General features: G+C 43.1%; 1 protein-coding gene across 2 annotated transcripts; it reads left to right on the top strand.

Moving 5' to 3' along the window:
- The first annotated feature begins 1195 nt into the window (after positions 1–1195).
- Positions 1196–5072, top strand: LOC4336402 (low-specificity L-threonine aldolase 1). Of its 2 annotated transcripts, none has more exons than XM_015778358.3 (10): positions 1196–1299; positions 2634–3102; positions 3222–3333; positions 3655–3705; positions 3801–3872; positions 3954–4086; positions 4181–4239; positions 4333–4430; positions 4704–4770; positions 4879–5072. In XM_015778358.3, exons 2-10 carry the CDS (start codon positions 2660–2662, stop codon positions 4960–4962), a joined length of 1119 nt encoding a protein of 372 aa, XP_015633844.1. In that variant the 5' UTR covers positions 1196–1299; positions 2634–2659; the 3' UTR covers positions 4963–5072. The 2 variants fall into 2 exon arrangements, with proteins under 2 accessions (XP_015633844.1, XP_015633843.1); XM_015778357.3 differs by having other exon boundaries at positions 2629–3102.
- The last annotated feature ends 16717 nt before the right edge of the window (positions 5073–21789 follow it).

Here is a 21789-nt window from a genome sequence, read left to right as displayed (position 1 = left end):
AACCTAACTGCGAGTCCACAATTTCAGGATGCTTGCACGACCTCGCTCACCTAACCGATTTGTCCAGTCTCATCTACCGTGAGCGCCTAGCATACTGAGTTGGAATTTCGATTAACGGAGATGTGCTGATCTGCTGATCGATCCACAGCAATAGACTGACAAACCATCTGGCAGTCGTCGTGACGCATGCATGCACGTAGTGTCAATATATTGAGCTAGCTGCGAGCCCTGTGCACGTGGTACTGGAACTAACGCGAGTCCACGGCACTTATATATCCGGCGGCTATGTCCCGGCCTCACGGCCTGCTTCGTTCGATAATTCGACTGGGAAACAGCCAGCAAGCACCCGGCCGTCGAGCTTATCTCGCTGAGTCAAAAGTGCAGGCATGCTCGCACATAGGTCCGGCTCTATCCGCCAGCCGTGAAACGAGTCAGCGCAGCGACAACGCAGAACACATCGTAATCAAGCTCTAACAAAGTCACAGCTCACTGGAGAGAACAGGAGGAAATTAAATCACGTTGGCAAAAATGAAAAAGGCTTGCTGGGAATTCAATTAGTCCAGCTATAGCCGCCTTATTGCCCTTCCAAGTTCCAACTAGAAGAGCTGCACAGGCGAAATCGGACACGAACGTTGTTACTGGGAGGTCTCGTGGTGAATATTCCGCCGCTCGGTATCTTTGATGTGAACTTAACTTGTCTTACGTGGATGATTCCGTGTCGGGTTCCAAGTCCCGGCGCGGGTCTCACCTCGTCACCGGAGGTTTTTCCAGTGTACCATGACAGATTGAGAGATCCAGTCCGATGGCGATCGGGGGGCGATTCACAGTCCGATCGCTCGGTACTTGCGTTTGCATGATTGAGCAGCTGAAACCAACAGCTCGGCGAGTTCCGACGTGGAGGCGGAGGAGCGCACGCGGCACGTGACGAAACGGGTGGTCAAGAAACGGGTGTGGTGTGAGGCGGGCAGTTTGGGTGGATGTCCCGCGGCCTCGCCTCCGGAGTCCCGGACTCGGTTGATATTACAGGCGCCGGGCCCGGCCGACCCCCGCGCGCGACGGCCGCAGCACCTACTCCGTTTGCGCTTGTGACGCGCGCGTTTGGTGCTGTGGACTGTATGTCCACCGGTTCACGAATCGCTCGGCGCAGCGCGCGTCCCACCTCTATAAAGGGCAGGTCTCATGGGCCGAAGAGGCCACCACCCCACCCCCACTTTTGCTGCTGCGGACCGCGCCTCATCGCGTCCCGTCTCCACCCGCGCCTCTCCTCTCGTCCCGCGCCTCGGCCGCCGTCTGATTCCGGTGCGTAATCCCGCAAATCATCCCCCTTTCCTCTGTCGAATCGAACGAATGGGTTGTCCACCTCGTCTGCCTGCCGGGTTTTGGCCGTCTGGGAACCTCGTGAGGTGGGGTTGGTTTGTTCGGTTTTTACTCGCCGTCTCTCCCGTTCATGTCGTTGGCTGACGGACTGAGTCATCCAAATGAGGATTGATGATGAGTCGATTCATTCCCCTGCCTTGCGAAATTGCTCCGTTTTCAGTTGCACGGTTACACTACACCCCCTCCGCTGTTCTTGGAGCGGGGAGCCCTGATTACTTTCGGACGATACGCGTGACGCCAACTTTTGTGGTTGTTGGATGGATAGGGATAGAAGTTAGATGCAGTAGTACCATGCGTCCTTCTCTGTGCTCTCCCGCTGCACTCTGTATAGACATGGTCCGTGTGCGATTGTGGACGACGGCTCATGGAGTCATGGTCACGGCTCGCCCCTGCTGTCTGTGTGATTTGGCAGCGTCTGCAGCAGCGCGAAAGTATTTTTGTTGTTTTCCCTCTTCTCATCCCTTTTCCGTGAGGGTTGTGCTTGTGCGCTGCTCCCGAATGGGCGACTTGGTGGCCCTATTTTTTCCAGGTCATCTGCAGTACCGAAGAGGATATAGCTACAGTAATTTAAGTTTGCTAACGTGCTTTATAAGTACTTTAGTGAGCAACGTGCTGCTTTTTACTGCCTATGATAAATTTTAGGGAGTGATAGTAGGTGACTGAGAAATAACTAAACTCACAATCGCTTTTTTTTTACTGTTAGATCCAAAATCATGGATGATGACAATAAAAATCTTAAAGAAATCCAAGGGGCTCATGCCTCATAGCATCGATTGAGAGTTAACGAAAAAAAATCAATTGCCGTAGGAATAACTTTCCTAAAAAAAATTATTGTAACTGAAGTGCCGTAGCAATGAATTTTATCCGTTGAACTATGAACGATGAACGAGTGGTGGAGGGAATGTTATCATAAAGGATCTTGTTCCCTTTTTTGTTGGATCTAGAATCTAAGATAGACTGACAGTGAAATCTATCAACTCTGTGCCGATAGCATGATAGGTCCATTTTTGATATACAGTAAAAAGATGAAAACTTTGGAACAAAAAAACAGTAAGTTTTTTTTATGCGATAGAACATTGTTTAAGACGAAACAAAAGTTACTACTATCAGTTTGAAGCCACGTACGGCCACGAGTAAAATACCAATATCAGTGTCCATTCATGCCTTTTCGCAAACTTTGCACCTTAAATTGATAAGAAATTCATGCCATGTCGTTTTATAAATTCGTGTTGCTTCCACTGACTACTGCAGTGCAGTTGGAGGCTAGGAGGAGCTCCTCAAAATGGTGACCAACGTGGTGGACCTACGGTCGGACACGGTGACGAAGCCCTCCGACGCGATGCGCGCCGCCATGGCCGCCGCGGACGTGGACGACGACGTCCTTGGCGCCGACCCGACCGCGCACCGCTTCGAGATGGAGATGGCGAGGATCACGGGCAAGGAGGCCGCGCTGTTCGTGCCGTCCGGCACCATGGCCAACCTCATCTCCGTCCTCGTCCACTGCGACACCAGGGGCAGCGAGGTCATCCTCGGCGACAACTCCCACATCCATATCTACGAGAACGGCGGGATCTCCACCATCGGCGGCGTCCACCCCAAGACCGTCAGGAACAACCCCGATGGAACCATGGACATCGACAAGATTGTCGTCGCCATCAGGCATCCGGATGGGGCGCTGTATTATCCGACCACAAGGCTGATCTGCCTGGAGAATACCCATGCAAAGTGAGTTGCTCGAGCACCTGTTTCTGTTTTATAAAAATCAAGTTAATTGCTGGTCCTTGTGATGGGGAGGAGAGTATCATAAATTCCTGTACCTGATTGGTTTCTTGTTGTTTCTGTAGCTGTGGTGGAAAGTGTCTGTCTGCTGAATATACTGACGAGGTTGGTGAAGTTGCCAAGAGTCATGGTCTGAAGCTTCACATAGATGGAGCTCGCATTTTTAATGCTTCTGTGGTAAGTACTTGTAGTATGAGGCCAATGAGTATGGTGTGATTCTATCTATTACTACTAGTGATGAACTGGGTCCTTCAGAACTCTGAAACAAGTGTCTTTACAATCTGACAGCGACTGCTATTAGAATGAATCTGCCTTAAATTTTATTATGTGCTTAGTGTTCCATTATCAGAGGATTGCCGTCTTATAATTTAAAAGAACACATCACATGTTAAGTACTACTCCTACGTGGTATCCATGCATTTTTCCACTAAAATATTCGACGCATAAGGATGTGCATTCTGTACCAGCTTCTGAATTCATTGCGTTCTGTTGTGCCAGGCCCTTGGAGTTCCTGTTCATCGACTTGTGAAAGCTGCGGATTCAGTCTCGGTACATTCAATTTGCTTGCTACCATGCTTATTTTCAGCTCACTTTGAATGGGTCACAGCATAACAGCAATTTCCTCTCTGAATTTTGCACTGCAGGTGTGCATATCTAAAGGGTTAGGCGCTCCTGTTGGATCAGTTATTGTTGGTTCGACGGCCTTCATAGAAAAGGTCTGTTCAATTCTGTTTGTTAACTTGTTACCTTAAACTGCAGATGGGATGTAACGATGGAAATATGAACAATGCTTTCAGGCTAAAATTCTTAGGAAGACACTAGGTGGTGGAATGAGGCAAGTGGGAATTCTTTGTGCGGCTGCCTATGTTGCCGTTCGCGACACTGTAGGAAAACTTGCTGATGACCATAGAAGGGCTAAAGTTTTAGCAGGTTTCATGTGTTTTCCTCTTGAATCAAAATTCCCCTTCTGAATTCTTGTGAATCACACTTAAAGTCCTGACCTTTTTTTCTTTCATTTGCTTAGATGGTCTGAAGAAAATCAAGCATTTTAGAGTTGATACAACTTCAGTGGAGACCAATATGGTTAGTCTGCAAGATTATCTATCGAGTATTCTTGTTTTCCACTATATTACCTTTAAACATCTCACATGGAAAAATGTGCTGTGCGTTTCTAAGGTATTCTTTGATATTGTGGATTCACGCATATCACCTGACAAACTGTGTCAAGTCCTTGAACAACGCAATGTGCTTGCCATGCCAGCAGGCTCGAAGAGGTGAGGTTAAATTCTGTCTCAGTTTTTATTACAAATTACAGATGCCCAGTTCAGCCTGTTACACAGATCAATACCAGTTTCCAGTTGATTATTTCGTCTAAAAAAGTTAATCTTAGAGAGTCACTGACTTAATTTTATCCAGTTCTTCACTGTCCAGTAATTCCTAGTACAGGCATAGTGATTCTTATGTTGGCCTCTCACTGAAGATCTGGATTGTACTTCATACATCAACTATACTCTTAACAATCCATTTTGCACTCCCTTGATTTGCAGCATGAGGCTTGTCATCCACTACCAAATTTCTGATAGTGATGTTCAGTATGCACTGACATGCGTGGAGGTATACAGAGATAAATTCCTTTGCTCTTTTGACCTCTTGTAATATTGTTCATGGTTCACTTATTGTGTGCGTAAACTGCATATGACTGATATGGTCTTCTGTATGCAGAAAGCTGCTGAAGAAATACTGACAGGCAGTAAGAAGTTTGAACATCTGACAAACGGTACTACCAGGAATTCATACGGGCACTAGTAGATCACTCCTTTCGTGCCCACTGATGCATCAGTCCAGCGTCCAGCTTGCTTGTCATCTCATGACTGATGTACTCACAACTTGGCTTAATAATAACTGATGTTCACTCTGTTGGAATGAGCTGTTACTATGTGCGCGGTGGTTCACCTTCAAATAACTGCCTTTTTCTGTTCTTTTTCTGAAAGAGTGCTATATTTGAAAATGAAACAAAGGCTAACAGAAGAAAATTTAACAAAATGAAACAAAGGCTAACAGAAGAAAATTTTCCCGGCTAACAGAAGAGTGCTATATTCTTTTTCTTTTTCTGTTCCTTTTCCGGCTGCACTTGAAAATGAAACAAAGGCTAGCAGAAGAAAATTTAACAAAAAGTCAAAACCCCATTTGCAAAGACGAAAATAACTGAAAAGGGCAGCAAAAATAATACTAGCTCGTAGCATTGCAAATTCAGTCGACTGGGATTCCCAGTTTAAGGCAAACAGGGCCTTGAGTTTCGGAAAACAGTGCTGGACCTATAATGAATTAAGGGCATGTTTGATTCAGCTTAAGATTATTATAATCTGGATTATTAGGAGTAAGTTGAAACAAACAGATAGCTTATTATGATAGATTATTATAATCTATAAGCCAGATTACTATAATCTGGTAATCCACTCTAAAGATTCTTTTTTTAGATTATTGGGTGGCTAACAGCTAACAAGCAGCTAATAATCCAGAGAAACAAACAACTATATCAGCTTATTATAATCCAGCTTATAATAATATAGCTCAACAATGTAGATTACAGTAATCTTAAGCTGAAACAAATAACGCCTAAGTCATTGGACCGGCCAAGCTGAACTATTCGTTGCTGTTCTGCGTAATCTCTGTTTGTGCCCCTACCAGAGAAGTGGACTCCAATATGAACCAGAGAGGAATAAGTCTATTATCTCCCTCAACTCTTGCTCCTGTTTTAATCGCAACCCTCAAACGCAAAACCGAATATAACACCCCACCCCACCCCTATTTTTAAAAACTTGTGCAAATCACCTCCTTCAGCAGTTTTGAGAAGCGGTTTTTGCTGACGTGGCTGGTTGACCGTTGTTGACTCGCCGAGTCAGCATGTGGGACCCACATGTCATAATCAAACCGGTGCAAGTCACCTTTTTTTTGTGTTTTGTAACCACCTCCCCTTTCCAAATTAGACATCACGCACTCATTCATCGAGTGGTTCCCCTAGAGACAAAGAATATTAAGCTAGTGATTACCTGCGAAGCATAGGTGCCAGCGAGGCTTATGCACGGCGTCGACCGATGGCCAACCTCGTCCTACTTCCAAGTCTTCGGCAACCCAACTTCGCCGCGGTCTTCTCCGAAAGCAGCGGCGGCACCTCGCAAGCCATCCGGCCAGGCACCAGCAGCGGCTTTGCCGCTTTGTTGTCCATCGTCCTACTTCGTCCTACCTCGTCCTACGGTGAATGTTAGCAGGAGCGTGGCGACGACAGCGAGGCAAGGTCACCCCGTTCGTGTTTTGCATCTAGAACGCGAAGGTGGAGGCGCACCACTTCCTCAACAAGTGTATCACAAGTCGCAAGGGCCTCACCGGTGATATCTTCATGTACAACAGTACATGTCCGTCAACTATACAGCCACGCAGGGACACAGGCACGCGGCGGCGCAATAGCACAGCTCGCCAGCCCGGTGTCTCGGTGACGGTGGCATGTCGGCACAACCACGGTGCTTTCTGGCCTTCAGCCTTCTTCTTCCCCATTTCCGGCCTCTACGGAGATAGCGCCATGAGCCCCAAGCAGGCGGCACCCGCTGCCTCATCTCGATTCTCGCCTCTCGCCGACTCCCTCACCTCCCTCTTTGTTGGCCACCACCACCGCTGTAGCCTTGCCCGACCGGTGGTTTTCCTTGTAAGGATTGCGCGGCGAGAAAATGGGGCCTTATTTTTTCGCTTATGCTTATGCTTATCAACCAAAATTTGAATTTTCAACCTTAATTTTGGAGCAGATTTTGAGGTTTTTTCATCGAAGTTTATTTTTCAGCCTTTTCTTTTAGATCGTTAAGAACACGCATATAAAATTTTTATTCACAAACTACTTTTCGTTTGTAAATATGCCATTTCTTATTCCGCGAATAAGCAAAGCGATTGCTCCGCAAGCTCGCCATCCTCCCCCCGCGCGCCACCTATGCCTCTCCTCGACTACCTTCCCACACGTAATTGCCCGTCGCCTCTCTTCCTTTGCAGCTTTACCACCGCGGACCTCGCCGATGTCCCTTCTCTTGCCGGGAACTTCGCCAGCACGGAGGAGGAGAACTGCCGCCACATCGTCGAGATCCTCTCCTGCGGCTGCAACCCATGCTTGTCGTCGGGCAGTGAGAGTGAGAGAGAGAGAAAGAGAAATAGGAGGGAGAAGAAGAGAAGGAGAAGGGAGTCCGACAAATGGGCTCCACCTCTTTTTTTTTTTTTTGCCCTTGTCACTTACATGTGGGACACACTATTTTTAACTCCTCTGATGATTGGGATGCCACGTCAGCACACTTAGACCAAGTCAACCTAACCTGCTACATCAGTAAAAACCGTTTTTCAAACCACCCAAAGAGTTAATTTGCACCTTTTTTTCAAGTTAGAGGAGGTGTTATACCTGGTTTTGCTATTTAGGGATACAATTTAACTAGGAGCAAGAGTTGAGGGAGGTTCAAATAAACTTATTCCATCCAGAGATGACGAAAGCTCTGGCCTCTGGGCCTCATTTGGAACACGGGAAAAACAACCGTTCTCTCTCTGACGAAATTTCGTTCATGACATGGCCTTACATTTTTCCATTATTGGTGCGTTAGGTCTCTATAAAACGGGAAATGCTGTCCTGGACATCCTGTGATCAACAAGAAAGGTCGTACTACGACAACTACGTAGCTCGCTCCATTTCTGTAGCGTTTCTCCGTAGTCCCCACACATTACCTGTTTTTTCCTTTTCCCCTCCTCTGCGGCCCTGCCCTTCACTGGTGCAATCATCAACAAGCCCACAGATATATCCTTGTCGTTTTTGGCACAGTACGTGTTGCTGTACCCTGCATCGCGCCAGTGCAGGGCTCTATACTGTGCCAAAAGATGACACTGTCCACCACACATGTTTGCGCCACCGGCCCATTGATTGGGACACGGTGAACAGCACCCGTTAGGCCGGTAAGGACAGGGAACACGCATGGCTCGTCAGCTCGGCGCTGTGCGTGCAATGCAAGCCACAGCCAGCGTACGTGCAGCGCTACAGCTCCCAAGCCTGATCCCGCGTCTGGATACGCCGGCCGGTGGTCGTCGGTTGATCAGTGATCCGCTCCGCTCCGCGGCTCGCGATCAGGCGCGAGTGACGAGATGAGACAGGCAGTCGTGCACGGGCGGATGAGGAGGAGGAAGAAGACGCGAGCGCGCGGGAGGGAACCCCCGGTCATCAGGTGTGCTGCGCGCCTAGTCGCTAGGTTGGGTTGGGTTGGGTTGGGGGCGGGGCGGGGGCCATGGGAAAAGCGTACAGATCCCGTGACAAGAGATGCCGACGATCTCGCTGCCGCCGGCGCGGGGCGCACCCCGTACGCGCGCGTGGCCCACGGCGCGCCACCCGCCGCCGCGGGACAAGTCACCGAGATGGGCCATGTATAGTCAGGGGCCCTGACTTACCGGCCGCGTCCCGCCTCCCCTGTCCGTCTGTTTCTGTGAGCGGGGGTGAAAGGTAACTGAGGCCGGCGGTTGGGACATTTAGGCCCTGTTTAGTTCCCACGCAAAATCTTTTTACCCTGTTATATTAAATATTTGGATACATGTATGGAGTATTAAATATAAAAAAAATTAATTATACAGATTACGTGTAAATTGCGTGACAAATCTTTTAAGCCTAATTGCTCCATGATTTGACAATGTGGTGCTACAGTAAACATTTGCTAATGACCGATTAATTAGGCTTAATAAATTCATCTAGCAGTTTATAGGCGGATTTGTAATTTATTTTGTTATTAGCCTACATTTAATACTTCAAATGTGTGTCCGTATATCTGATGTGATACATCAAAACTTTTCACCCCTGAAACTAAACAGGACCTCAGACAGCTTGATCATTTCTTAAAAAAAAAGCGAAGCCAAGAGATGGCGATGGCCCCCCGCTCCCTATTTCCCTGTGGTGAATTCACCTGTTAGGAGGCGAGATTGTTAGAACTAGTTCTTTAAAAGGAATTAAATAAGAGGAGTCATCTCCCCGTCGGGTTTTATGGAGGTGGGGATTGTCCTCCATTTCTTGTTTCCATCCGCTACGGAGACCCGTAGAAGGGTCCAAGTTTAATTTTTTTTACTTATCTTATGTGATTTTTTTAATTACATGGCAAACACACACAACACCACACTCACACATCCGCGAATGCGTCACCTACACATGCTCTAAGGGACGGAAACTAGCAGCACATCCCTGATCTCACTAAAGTGTTGAAAGCCCACCTACATGTGCGTAATATTCGTGGGCACTAGGATTTGAACCATGATGGGTAAATTTATGCACCCACAACTCTAGCAGACTACCACTACACCATTATGCTTCCCTTATCTTATGTGATTATATTCCTTATAATCTTTGATAAATGATAATCTTATATTTTTATCATGTAAATTAGTACATATATGTCAATACATTAATATAAAGTGTAAATATATGTGTTGCATTGCATATATATTTGGCATGTATATACTATTTTAAGTGGGACGAAGAGTCCACGAGGATAGATTCACCATGCGGGTCAAAGATAGGAACAAAGTATCCACCGTTGTACAACGCGGGGATGGGAACATGGAAAGTTTTGTCTCGCGGGGGCGAGGATGGAGATGCATTCCCCGGCGGTGAATTTCCCGTTGCCATCTCTGGTCCTGTTTCGAGGGGCTTTTAGCAACTGCAGTTTATTTCAGGATTTTTGTCTTTCTTAAACCGTCTAAATTTTCGCATGGATTCTTTAAAAGTTGTACTTATAAAATCTAGAAAATAAACAGTATTTATGGTTCTGATTAATTGGGTACTCAAAAATTGTTTGTTAGAATCTCAAACTACTCAAAACAGAGCCTTAGACTTTCTCCGTCTGGTCCCCCACTAGTGCTAACTGCTAAGCACCTTGTCCCTCTCCTTTCAGTAGACCCATAACTGATGACTCATGACGGCCTGTTCTTTTCAGTACTTCACTTAATTATTGTTATGGTTTGTTTGTTTCACGCCTCTAATAAATACGTTTTGTAAAAAAAAAAAGAGAAACATCCATGCACCACATCGCTTGAATTCCTTGTTTAAGCTATTTGTTAAGTTTATTTTTTAATATTATTTATATCTATAATAGAATAGATAAACGAATGTGATAATTCGGTCAATAATCGAAATGAAATAAAATAATACAGTCTTCTCTCCCGTTCACCTGTACAAAATTCCTCTCGTGAATCCTTTTTTTTAATAGAAGACGGCAAGAGAACTGTCGGTTATATTAGATAGGGAATGAAACTTTTACATATCAATACAAGAGGTAGAGGCAATTAACGCTTCTTATAATGCACGCAAAGAAAAGAAACATAAATTAAGGGGGTTTGAAAACGAATTCTCTGTCTCTTATGTCTTCAGGAATGCCCGCTACTGCCCGACTCACGATTAGGGGTTGGTGGTTAAATATCTTTTCATTTCTCATTAACCAGATATGCCACCAGATTGTAATTAGCGCCCATCATAGTTTTTGCTTGAGCTTTGGACATTGAGGATCATTCTTAAATAATTTTACAGTTTTTGAGAAATTCCTCTCGTGAATCCTATTGATCATTCTTAAATAATTTACTGTTTTTGAGAAAGTATTAGAAATACTATTCTATCTCTTAGCACCACTCTCATACATCAAAATGTATTAAAATTTATGCTTTTTTTTTTGATATTTCTGATGTGAAATCCAATTAATACCTCTTAATACCTCAGATATCAAGACGCATCGAAATTTGCTCTCATCAAGTACGTTGCAATTTTTCCTCCACTCTCTCTAGTCTCTTCCTTAATCAATACCACGTGTCGAGTCACAATTCGATCTACCAAATCCAACAGTTTCTTGGCCCAACATATGTACCCCAAGACGCTCCTCTTAACCCCGCTCCATTGGTTCCTTAAGACGGTAGTGTTCTCCCTCATCCATAAGTGGTGAAGCGTACTCAATCAAGCGACGATGCACTTGCTGTAGCGACGATGATGGCGGGGAAGCGATGATGGCGGGGATAAGTAATGACAGCAACGCTCGATCGATAGCACAGTGGCAAGCTAGTGGACCAGTATTCTGAGTTTTTTATGCTCTTGATGCCGATGTAGTTAGCTATTTGCATCGGCTTGAGCATCTTCTTCTTCTTCTCTTTTTTTTTTTTTAACTTGGCATGAGGTCTCTGATGTGACGGCATATGTGTAGTTCTCCCTTCTCTTCAAACAATGAAATGAAGCAACTGACATACCTTTCTCCTTGACCAGGCGAACCATGTTGTAGAATTTATATGCTCATTCTCAAAAGGGTGCAAGCGTATAAAAATAGGTGAAATTAATCAATTTACAAGATTGTTGCATGAGCACGGAGCACCAATTTTGCATATTGTACCCTCTGTGAAGCCCAAAGACACAAGGAATCATTAACTACAAGCTGATTGAGACATATGCTCCATAGTGAATCCCCGTAGAACCGGAATGTTGTCGGGTTGGCCCTTTGCATTGTTAAGAGCAAGTATAATAGTAAGCTATAAGCCGGCTAAATGCTGAGGTGGAGAAGAAAGAGAGGAGAGAGAGAAGAAGCGGGCTGTAAATTTATAGCCGGCTTGGACAAAAAACCAAGAAACTCTGTGAGAGAGACAAGTGGGCCATATATTAATTGTAAAGAGCTAACTATTATATGTGCGGGCTGAGAGAAGGCTACAAAGAATTTTATAGCCAACAGATCGGCTGTATTATTAACCTTGCTCTAAGCACACTTTCTCTGGTCTCGAATCACAAGATCAATAACTAATGATTTGGATCAGATTTGAAGGACGCATCAAGCAGAGTAACTCTGCCGGCTCTCTGTTTAACTGGGTTCGGACTCCAACCTGAAAACCCAAGGAATTGAAATGGCTGGCTGCAGGTTGGAGTCAAGACGTACGTAGTACATACGTGTCGGATTCGTTTGGTTTTCATCCGAAGGGAACGCGAGGAGTTCATGGTCATTCTTTTTACTGATAGGAAGAGAGAAATAGCAAGAAAACAAGAAAGAGGAGATGTCAGAGTAGGCAATCCTGCCGGAGATGTCAAGGGTAGGCAATTCTGCTACCTCGTTCTTGCCAATAGGAGACTCTCCCGGCCTCCGGGCTCCGGTCCACTAGTTCACTGTGATGAAAATATGTGCACACATAAATTTAATTTATTTCATAAATAAATCATGACAGTAAGATATAAACTAGCTGAACCACATCGTCCAATCTAGATATATATAGGCAACTACATAAGGTCAAAGATTCTGAATATATTAGAGACATAATGAGGGATCTGGTTCTGCTATGGATCGGATTGATAAGGTGCGCTGGTTCTGTTGTGGATCGGATTAACGAGGAGCAACGCGCATCGCAAGAACAATCCGTGGTGCCGGGTGTTATCAACGAGAAGCAACGCGCATCGTAAGAACAACGCGCGGTGCAAGGTATTGTCTTCTGCGCGTAGCCCGATCCTCTAATGTAGAGTATGAGCCGTTGTCGACGAAGAGCAACGCGCACCGTAGGAACAACGTGTGGTGTCAGGTATTGTCATTTGTGCGCAAGGTAATAAATAGCGTATAGCGGGTTGGTAGCGGATTAGTGTCTGGGTAGCGGATTACGGATAGCGGGCGCTATTGCGGACGCTAAGTTCCAATAGCTGAATTAAGAAAAATAAAGATTATATATCAATATTTACATCAAGTTTTACTTAAAATCTAAAATTTATACTGTATGCTTAGTTACTTATACATTTCATAACATAAAAATTATAAAATAGCATATAAATATATAAGATAAAGAAGGTACACAATATTAAGTTATTCTTTCCATACGTGAAGAACATTGTTTAATTATTATAGCGATTCAACAAAGTCAATAGTGGGCTGCTATAGTGGTCGCGAAGCGCTATAGCGGCCGATAAGTTCCAATACGCTATTTGCAGTCCGCTACCTTGTAGCGGTAACGGTAGAGGTCCGCTACTGCTATAGTGGCCACTATTGTGGGCGCTACAAACGCTATTTATTATCTTCTTTGTGCGTAGCTCTCTAACATAGAGGAAATACGAGCCGTTGTGGAAGATTAGCGAGCAGTCGCACGAAGTGCTTTCCATAAATCGTATTTTTTTGTGCAAGGTGTCAAGGGCAAAGGTACCGAGACCTGCTCTCTTGATCGCTGGTGCACGTTGACGAGCGGGACGGAGTAGAGTACTCTCTCTTTTAAGAACTCCCTCTCTTAGAACAGACAAGATGATAAAAGTTCTCATACGTGCATTCTTATCAAATACTCCCTCCATTTCTGGTTGTAAAATGTTTTGACTTTGGTCAAAGTCAAACTGCTTTAAGTTTGACCAAATTTATAAAAAAAATAATAACATTTTCAACCAAAGATAAAATTATTATGAAAATATATTCAATTATTGATTTGATTACACTAATTTAGTATTATAAATATTACTATATTTGTCTATAAACTTAGTCAAATTTAAAACAATTTGACTTTGATTAAAGTCAAAACGTCTTATTATCTGAAACAGAGGGAGTAGGTTTTTGTGATTTTTTAAAGTAAATAATCATTACATAGGACTCAACATATCTATTATAATTCCTACACATTGCACCGTAGCCGGGGCCCCAGCCGGCTGGCTTCCAAAAGCTCGCAGACAGATGGTGATCAGCAGCGAGTGATTGGCGCCGTCTCTCCCGACGTCAAAGGGATCGATCTCTCTCCTAGAAAGACTTCCAGATTTCCTATCGTGTTCTAGAATCTGTGTACTCCCGAGAGCTTTTCGCTTCTGGAGACATGAGGAGCTACCTAGCTACTAGGCCGCGAACGGCGAACCGCGATCCACATGCATGCAGATGCAGGGGAGCTTAGCATGCACGCGAGCACGAACCCGCGGCGTAGGTGATGGCGGCACGCGCTTGTTTGGGAATTGCCTAGCTACGCGGCGCAGAGGGGCCTGTGACTGTTGACTGTGAGGAATGCTTTGTCAATGATGAACTGTTCATCTCGTGAAGTGACTTCATGTATGTTGAGTGAAAACTGCACAAGCATCAATGGTTGTTCCTATACATGAACGTGGTCACAGTTGTTGTACAACTGAACCTAAAACCTAGCTGGCCACTCAAGGATTGTCTAATCATACTGATTTTTGTAAAACTATATTATTGTTCTGTATATAGGCCGTGTTTAGTTCGAGTGCCAAAATATTTTTGAAGTATACGAACACACATTTGAAGTATTAAACGTAGGCTAATAACAAAACAAATTACATATTCCGCCTGTAAACTGCGAGACAAATTTATTAAGCCTAATTAATCTATCATTAGTAAATATTTACTGTAGTATCACATTGTCAAATCATGGCATAATTAGGCTCAAAAGATTCGTCTCGCAATTTACATGCAAATTGTGCAATTGGTTTTTTTCGTCCACATTTAATGCTCCATGCATGTGTCCAAACATTTGATGTGACGGAATTTTTGGAAGTTTGAAGGGAACTATAGACAAGAAGAGGTCTGCCGACCAAAGGAGCTAGGCGACCTAGCCGCGGGTCCTGGACCTTTACCACTTCGCTAGAGTTCTACACATTCGGTGGCTCTGATTTGAGTGTGCGATGCCAGTAAACCCTGGGTGGGAACCCCAGTGCTGTGCGAAAAACCCTGGGTGGGAACCTCAATGCTGTGTGACAAGCAGGATAGAGATCTCTTCATGGCGGCCGCCACCATACGGCTGGGGGACGACACAATTGCAAAGTTCTGGCACTCACACTGGCTTGAAGGTCAGACCCCCAAGAGTCTCGCCTCGGCAATCTACACTATCTCAAAAAGAAAGAACCGCTCGGTAGTGCTGTGCGAAAAACCCTGGGTGGGAACCTCAATGCTGTGTGACAAGCAGGATAGAGATCTCTTCATGGCGGCCGCCACCATACGGCTGGGGGACGACACAATTGCAAAGTTCTGGCACTCACACTGGCTTGAAGGTCAGACCCCCAAGAGTCTCGCCTCGGCAATCTACACTATCTCAAAAAGAAAGAACCGCTCGGTCCAGCAAGCTCTAGAAGGCAACACGTGGATCACTGAGATTCAGCTTGGCCATATCTCCGCCCTGACCACCTGCAACAATTCATCGACCTGTGGGAGCGCCTACAACGGATGTAGTTGCTCAGACCTCAAAGGGACACCATATCTTGAAAGCTAACGACAAATGCATAATATACTACAAAGTCAGCCTACCTCTTACAATTCTTAGGATCTACCGCTTCGGTCTGAAGCAATATGAAAATGTTGGGCCTCACCAAAGTGCAAATTCTTCTCCAGCTACTGGTCATTCAAAACCGAGTCTGGACAGCGGACAGGCTACAGGCCTCACCAAAGTGCAAATTCTTCTCTAGCTGTTAGTCATTCAAAACCAAGTTTGGACGGCGGACAAACTACAAAAGCGAGGCTGGTCAAAACAACAAATATATCCTCCATGCAGAATAACTCAGGAGACGACACTTCATTTGTTGGCCACCTATAGACTATCCCAATGGATCTGGTCAACGATCCAGACTTGGATCGGGATTGACTTGCAAATGCAGTATCGGGACGCATGCGCCTCTCTTGAGGAATGGTGGACGCGTATCCTCTTCAATCCGCAACCTGAAGAAGCAGTTGAAATCTCTCTTGATTCTAGTAGTCTGGGAACTTTGGTACGAGCAGAATGCACGAATTTTCCGAAACATAGTAGTAACCCCAACAACCTTGATCGCAAAAATCAAAGAAACGGCCGCGACGTGCACAAAGGCGTGAGTGCACGACCTCCTAGAGTTACCCGGTTTGGGAAGGATATCTCCTAGCCATCTAGTTTTGCGGGTTGTGCTTTTTCTCCACCCCCCGTAAATTTTTCCCTTGTTTTGTTTGAACCGTCTCTATCAATACATACTGAGACAAAGCTTTTGCCCTTTTAAAAATATGTGTTTAATTGTATTGGATAATTTTCCTTGTTTTTATTTTGATTTGTTGGAACAGGATTTGCATCGATCACCTTTTATACAAATGAGCCTCTTTTGAAATTCGGGAAATCATCAGGACATGCATGTGAAATTATAAATAATAATACAAACGCATAAATTTGAAAAATGTAAATAGAAAGAAGAGTGATAGAGAAATGACGTCTAATGATCAAGAGATGGGTAGAAAATAAAAAGGCAAACACGTGGTCCAAACGTACCACGCAACAATTGGGTAGAAAACGCATAACGGAAAAATAGCTCAAAAAGGTACCAGCATATTTCTTATAGAGACAGAAAAAATGTCATATTAATTAGAGAGAAAAATAAATATTTGTAGAATTAAATCTAGGTGGGTCTAAGAGCAAGTATAATAGGAGAATTAAGCCGGCTATAATATGTCCATCATGGCAAAAAAGCTGAGCTGGCGGAGGGAAACAAGAACAGAGAACTTAAGCAGGCGACTATATTAGCGCCGGCTGCACGCAGTCTTCAAGACTAGGTGAATTTACTGCAATTGGCCATACCCTTGCTTGCGCATAGTGATTGGGTAGTAGCTGTTCAGGATAAATGGCGATTGGACAACAAACGGTCTGTGCATGCAGCTTTTGGCCTGCCCAAGGAAGAAAAAGCAAGCTACATCTATATGCTATATAGCCTACTAAATGACATGGCAAATTTTATAGCCAGCAACGGGCGGTATTATTGATCCTGCTCTAAGACGGTTATCCACTCACTTAGCCTATAGCCTATAGGTGAGTTCACATGTCGACCCAGCTTAGACCGTCTAGAATATAGTTAGTGGTGTAGACTGATTGACATAATTGTGCATAAAAATATACAATTGTATTTATGAAAAAAATTTACATATGAAATTCAATCCAACCTCTAAATCTAGTTTACCATAAAAAATAAGGGAAGAATCCACTAGCTGTTCAGATCGCATTTAGTGGATACATATTTTGTATATATCCAGCAAATCATATCTTACTACAAAGTTATCCCCCACTAACTCCTTAAGCTTAACATGCAAAGATGCCACATCATCATCCACTAACAATCATCACATTTAAACATCATGCAAACATGCTATATCTTTATAGTTTTTATAATTTAAGAGCTTTTCAAATACAAACATGTTAAATTATCATCCAACATAATTCACATAATGTTTCAATGTATATCTTTATTATGTTTTATGATATCCTATATACTTGTATAGTTCATCCCCACTTAGTTAGTGCTTAAATGATTAATCTATGGTCCAAATTATCTTTCTCCTTTTTTCCTCTAATTAAGTCATATCACATCAATTATTTTTAGCCTTTAGATGATTAATCTACGGTCCAAACTATCTCCCTACTTTTCTTCTACCATAAAGTCATACCACCTTACTTTTTACGTTTAAATCACCATTCTACATACTATTAAAATTTAAATTATCATAAACCACATTAATTTACTTAATATGATGTTATCTAGCTATTTTACATGTTATTTTTTATTATTATCATGCTAAATTTCCGTAGCAATGTGTGGGGTTTCACCTAGTTAATTATAACTTCTGCATACACATTGTCCATGGGTATTTAATTACCACGTTCAAGGTCACACCTAAGCATTTGACGTTACGTGCGAAACATAAAACGAGTGAAAGTATCAATAAACAAAAGAGTTGATTGAATTAATCGTGGTGATACTCTTAATGTGGTGATTCAATTTCCTTTACTAATAAGTAGGAAAAATGAAATATCTAATATATAGAACACACATTGACAGTGTTATAAACTATAGTTCTACGAGATTGGTATGATTATCATCAAACACTCTATGAAGCCAATTAAAGGAAACAAATCCATTCTAAGCCAAATCAATAAAGCAAGAAGGATACCTTTAAGAAATAGAACAAGAGATCCCCAAAAACATATTGAAATGCATATTGGTTTGGATTAAAATAAATAAAATTTTGCGGCTGATCACTCACCTCTCTCATCCACCCAAATGTTTTTACAAACGGCCGGTAGTGACACACACACACATATATTCATTCATGGGCATTCCTTTTATGAATTAAAATAAGCCTTCGTTGTACTACGTTTATGTCTTTAATATTGGTGATGATGATTCATTCATTGGAAAAGCATGCCTATGATATTCCACAAAGAACCTATTTGATTACTCCCTCCTTCCCAAATTGATAATCATGTACTAGAATCCAAATTTTCTCAAATTGATCATCATATAACTGCATGGACATGGATTTCATCGGAATACAATTAATACAGTATGGAAAAATGTGTGCATGCTAAGGTGTAATTGCTATGGGGTTTTAATCGATGCATGCGTTGTGGGAGAATGTGTGCATGGCGTTTTGATTGATATGATTTAAAATGTTCTTGGTCTTGGCGCATAAACTTATATGATGATTAATTTGGGAATGAGGGAGTACGAAGGAGGAGTAGTACGTAGCTAGTGCCTACTCCCTCCGTACTCATAAAGAAAGTCGTTTGGGACAATGTTTAAGTCAAATTTTGGGAATATAAATCATGGATAACTCTTAAGTTGTTGAGTTTAAAAAAGTAAAAATTATATGAATAGATTTGTCTTAAAAAATACTTTCGTAAAAGTATACATATATCATTTTTCAACAGATATTTTTATAGAAACAAGAAGTCAAAGTTGTATTTTAGAGACCGTGTCGCTGTCCAAAACGACTTCCTTTACGAGTACGGAGGGAGTATATGGCTATCTACACACCGTACATTAAAAGTGAAAACTAGCTTTAGCTCAAAAGTGAGTAGAGGGTTTGTTCATTTCTGAACTTAAAAGATTGAGTGGTCCCATCAAAAGTCGAGTCGAAGATCAAGCTAGAGAGTAAACTCATACGTATGCAAAGTATGAATTTATATATAGAATCCAACTCTAATACTCTTTTACACTTTCTAGTAATTTCTTAATATAATAATTCTGACATATACAATCAATGAATAAAACATCTTGAAGTGGAGTTTTTTTATACTAATGAATCTAAGAGAAAACATTTTTTTTTAAAAAAACAAAGTTATATGCCCTGATCGGCTGCCTTAGGTAACATCGCGGCTGTGTCAAGACATGTAGTACAGCCGATCAAGTCCAGACCCAGTTTGGATTCACAATTATATATAAATATTTTAGGATCTACTAATAATTATGAAATTCTAAACTAATAACAAGCGAGTTATAACTGATGCGAACTCATAATCACCAAATATAAAGTTATACCTAGTATAGATTCTCTTATTTTATTCAACACAAATCTAAAAACAATCTACGGACATGATAATACAATCCACAAATTCAACGATCAGACCTTATAGTTAACATGGAAATAGAACTCCTCGGAGTATTATACTATATAGGTATGAAGTGATATATTTGCATATCAAAATTATAATACACATAGTTAAACATCAAGGGTGATTATCTATGCTTCAAACCATGCAAAAACTCGAGCTATTCATGGTTTTAAGTTGATCTTAAATTAAGCCAACTCATAATCTAATATTTTCATTCCACCTTGCGAATATATAAATAGTATTAGTATTATTCACGTTACGAATTTGTCTTTTTTTTTCTTTCTAAACCTGTACATCAAATTCGAATATGATTTTTTATGGGGTGATAGAAGTTACATACTTTATAATGTTAGTTTTTGTAAAAAGTACGAATTACCCCCCTCAACTATCGCGGTCGATCGAGAATTACCCACTGAACTTGAATACCAGACATTTTACCCCCTCAACTATGAAAACCGAACAAATTACCCCCCTGGCTCAATCCGGAGTGGATTCAATCCTACGTGGCAGTCCAATAAACAATTTTTTTTCAAAAATTAGTTGGCCTCACATGTCATACACTTCCCCTCACCGCTCTCTCTCCCCTTTATCCCTCTCCTCCTCAATCCCCATCCTCTCTCTCTCTTCTCCCTCCATTCACCTCCATCTCTCTCTCTAGAATCGAGCTAAGCAGGGAGGAGGCGGAAAATTCCCATAAGCTGGTGACGGTGGTGGCCTCCAAGGGACGGAGCTGCACAGTGGCGGGGCTGCATCAGCGACGAAGCTCGACGATGGCTCGCCTCAGAGAGGGTACTAGAGGCATCGGTAGCGATGGTGGACTCGAAGCTCGTGCAAAGACGGCGGCTGTGGTGGTGGAGCTGGAGCTCGCATGAAGGCGGAGACGAGCCCGCCGTCGTCACCTAGCTCGCCATCGCCTCCTCTCGCATTTCTATTCCCCTTTTCTTCCCAAATCCCGGTGTCCGCTTCCCCGTCGAACACCGTAGCCACTCCGTTGTGTCACCGCCATCGCCCCCTCCTCATTCGAATGCTGGAGTTGCCGTCCCTTCTTTTTTTTAGATCAGATCTATATTACTATTGGCCTGGCTTTGAAAGAAAGCCAAAGGAGCAGAACAGAGTCTTGTACAAAAAGAAAGGAAAACAACACACAAGCATGGAAAAACAAAAGGGCTGGGGACACCAGCTGGACAAGCTTGTAACTCATGGTGCACAAGATCACCACCAGCAGCACAAACTCACACCCTAAACCCGTACAATGTCAGATACGCTACAGGGAATTTGGTAGACAATGTTGCTTTACTTGGGCTAACTTATCCAGCAGCGCTTCACACCATTGCTCCAGAACTGCAGCCTCTTCCTCTTTTAGCAAAACGCTCCACTTCTGGGCAAAAGCGAGAGCTCGGTAAACGATATGCAAAGGAGACTTAATCAAGATATCATTAAAAACCCAGTCATTTCGAGTAAGCCACACAGCCCAACAAAGACTAGCAACCAACAGCACCCAAACCTTGCGAGTCCCCTTATCTCTCCTAAGCCCCATACATTCCCAGAAGGAAACTGGGAGTTTTTGTAAGTTTAAAGCCTCTTTCATTACACACCAAGAAAAAATAGCAACTGGACACCTAAACATAACATGATTAGGGGTTTCAATTTTAGCACAAAGTTTACAGAATTCATCACCACCCTTCCAATTCCTCTTAACTAAGTTTGCTGCACAAGGAATTCTCTCTCTCCCAACCAAAAATAAGAAATGCTTAATTTTCAGTGGGATTTTCCCCTTCCAGATCTCCCGCCTATCCACATCCCTCCTCCCCCCTCCAAAGTAAGAATGTGGTACATCGATTTAGTGCTGAAAATATTTTTCTCGGTATAAGGCCAAATCACTTCATCATTCCCATCATCCAACTTCACCTCAGCTAACATATTCCTCACTTCTACTAACTCCCCATATCTGTGGTCATCAAGCATTCTTCTAAACTCAAGTTTCCAGCCCCCATCCCAATACAGGTCACGAAGCCTTCTGATCATAGCTGATTTCAAACAGCTCAAGAAACCTTACTCTCAAAGGGACATCTCCTAACCACACATCATTCCAAATTTTGACACCCCTACCATTATGGACTCTTTGAGCAACCAACTTAGAGAGCCAAATCTTGCATTTCTGCAGGCCTTTCCAAAATTGGGAGCCACCAACCTCATAACAATAAAAAAAAACCTCTATTACTAAGATATTTCTTCCTCAAAACTTCAAAACACATATTA

The sequence above is a fragment of the Oryza sativa genome, chromosome 4 (genome assembly GCF_034140825.1).
Source record: "Oryza sativa Japonica Group chromosome 4, ASM3414082v1".
In the NCBI taxonomy this organism is placed as follows: Eukaryota; Viridiplantae; Streptophyta; class Magnoliopsida; order Poales; family Poaceae; genus Oryza; species Oryza sativa.
This window is presented reverse-complemented; position numbering and strand designations above follow the sequence as displayed.

Coding starts and splice junctions, on each gene's coding strand:
- LOC4336402 (XM_015778358.3), top strand. CDS start 2,660: ATGGTGACCAACGTGGTGGACCTACGGTCGGACACGGTGACGAAGCCC. Junction 4,087..4,180: donor AAGGGCTAAAGTTTTAGCAG/GTTTCATGTGTT, acceptor TCATTTGCTTAG/ATGGTCTGAAGAAAATCAAG. Junction 4,240..4,332: donor CTTCAGTGGAGACCAATATG/GTTAGTCTGCAA, acceptor TGCGTTTCTAAG/GTATTCTTTGATATTGTGGA.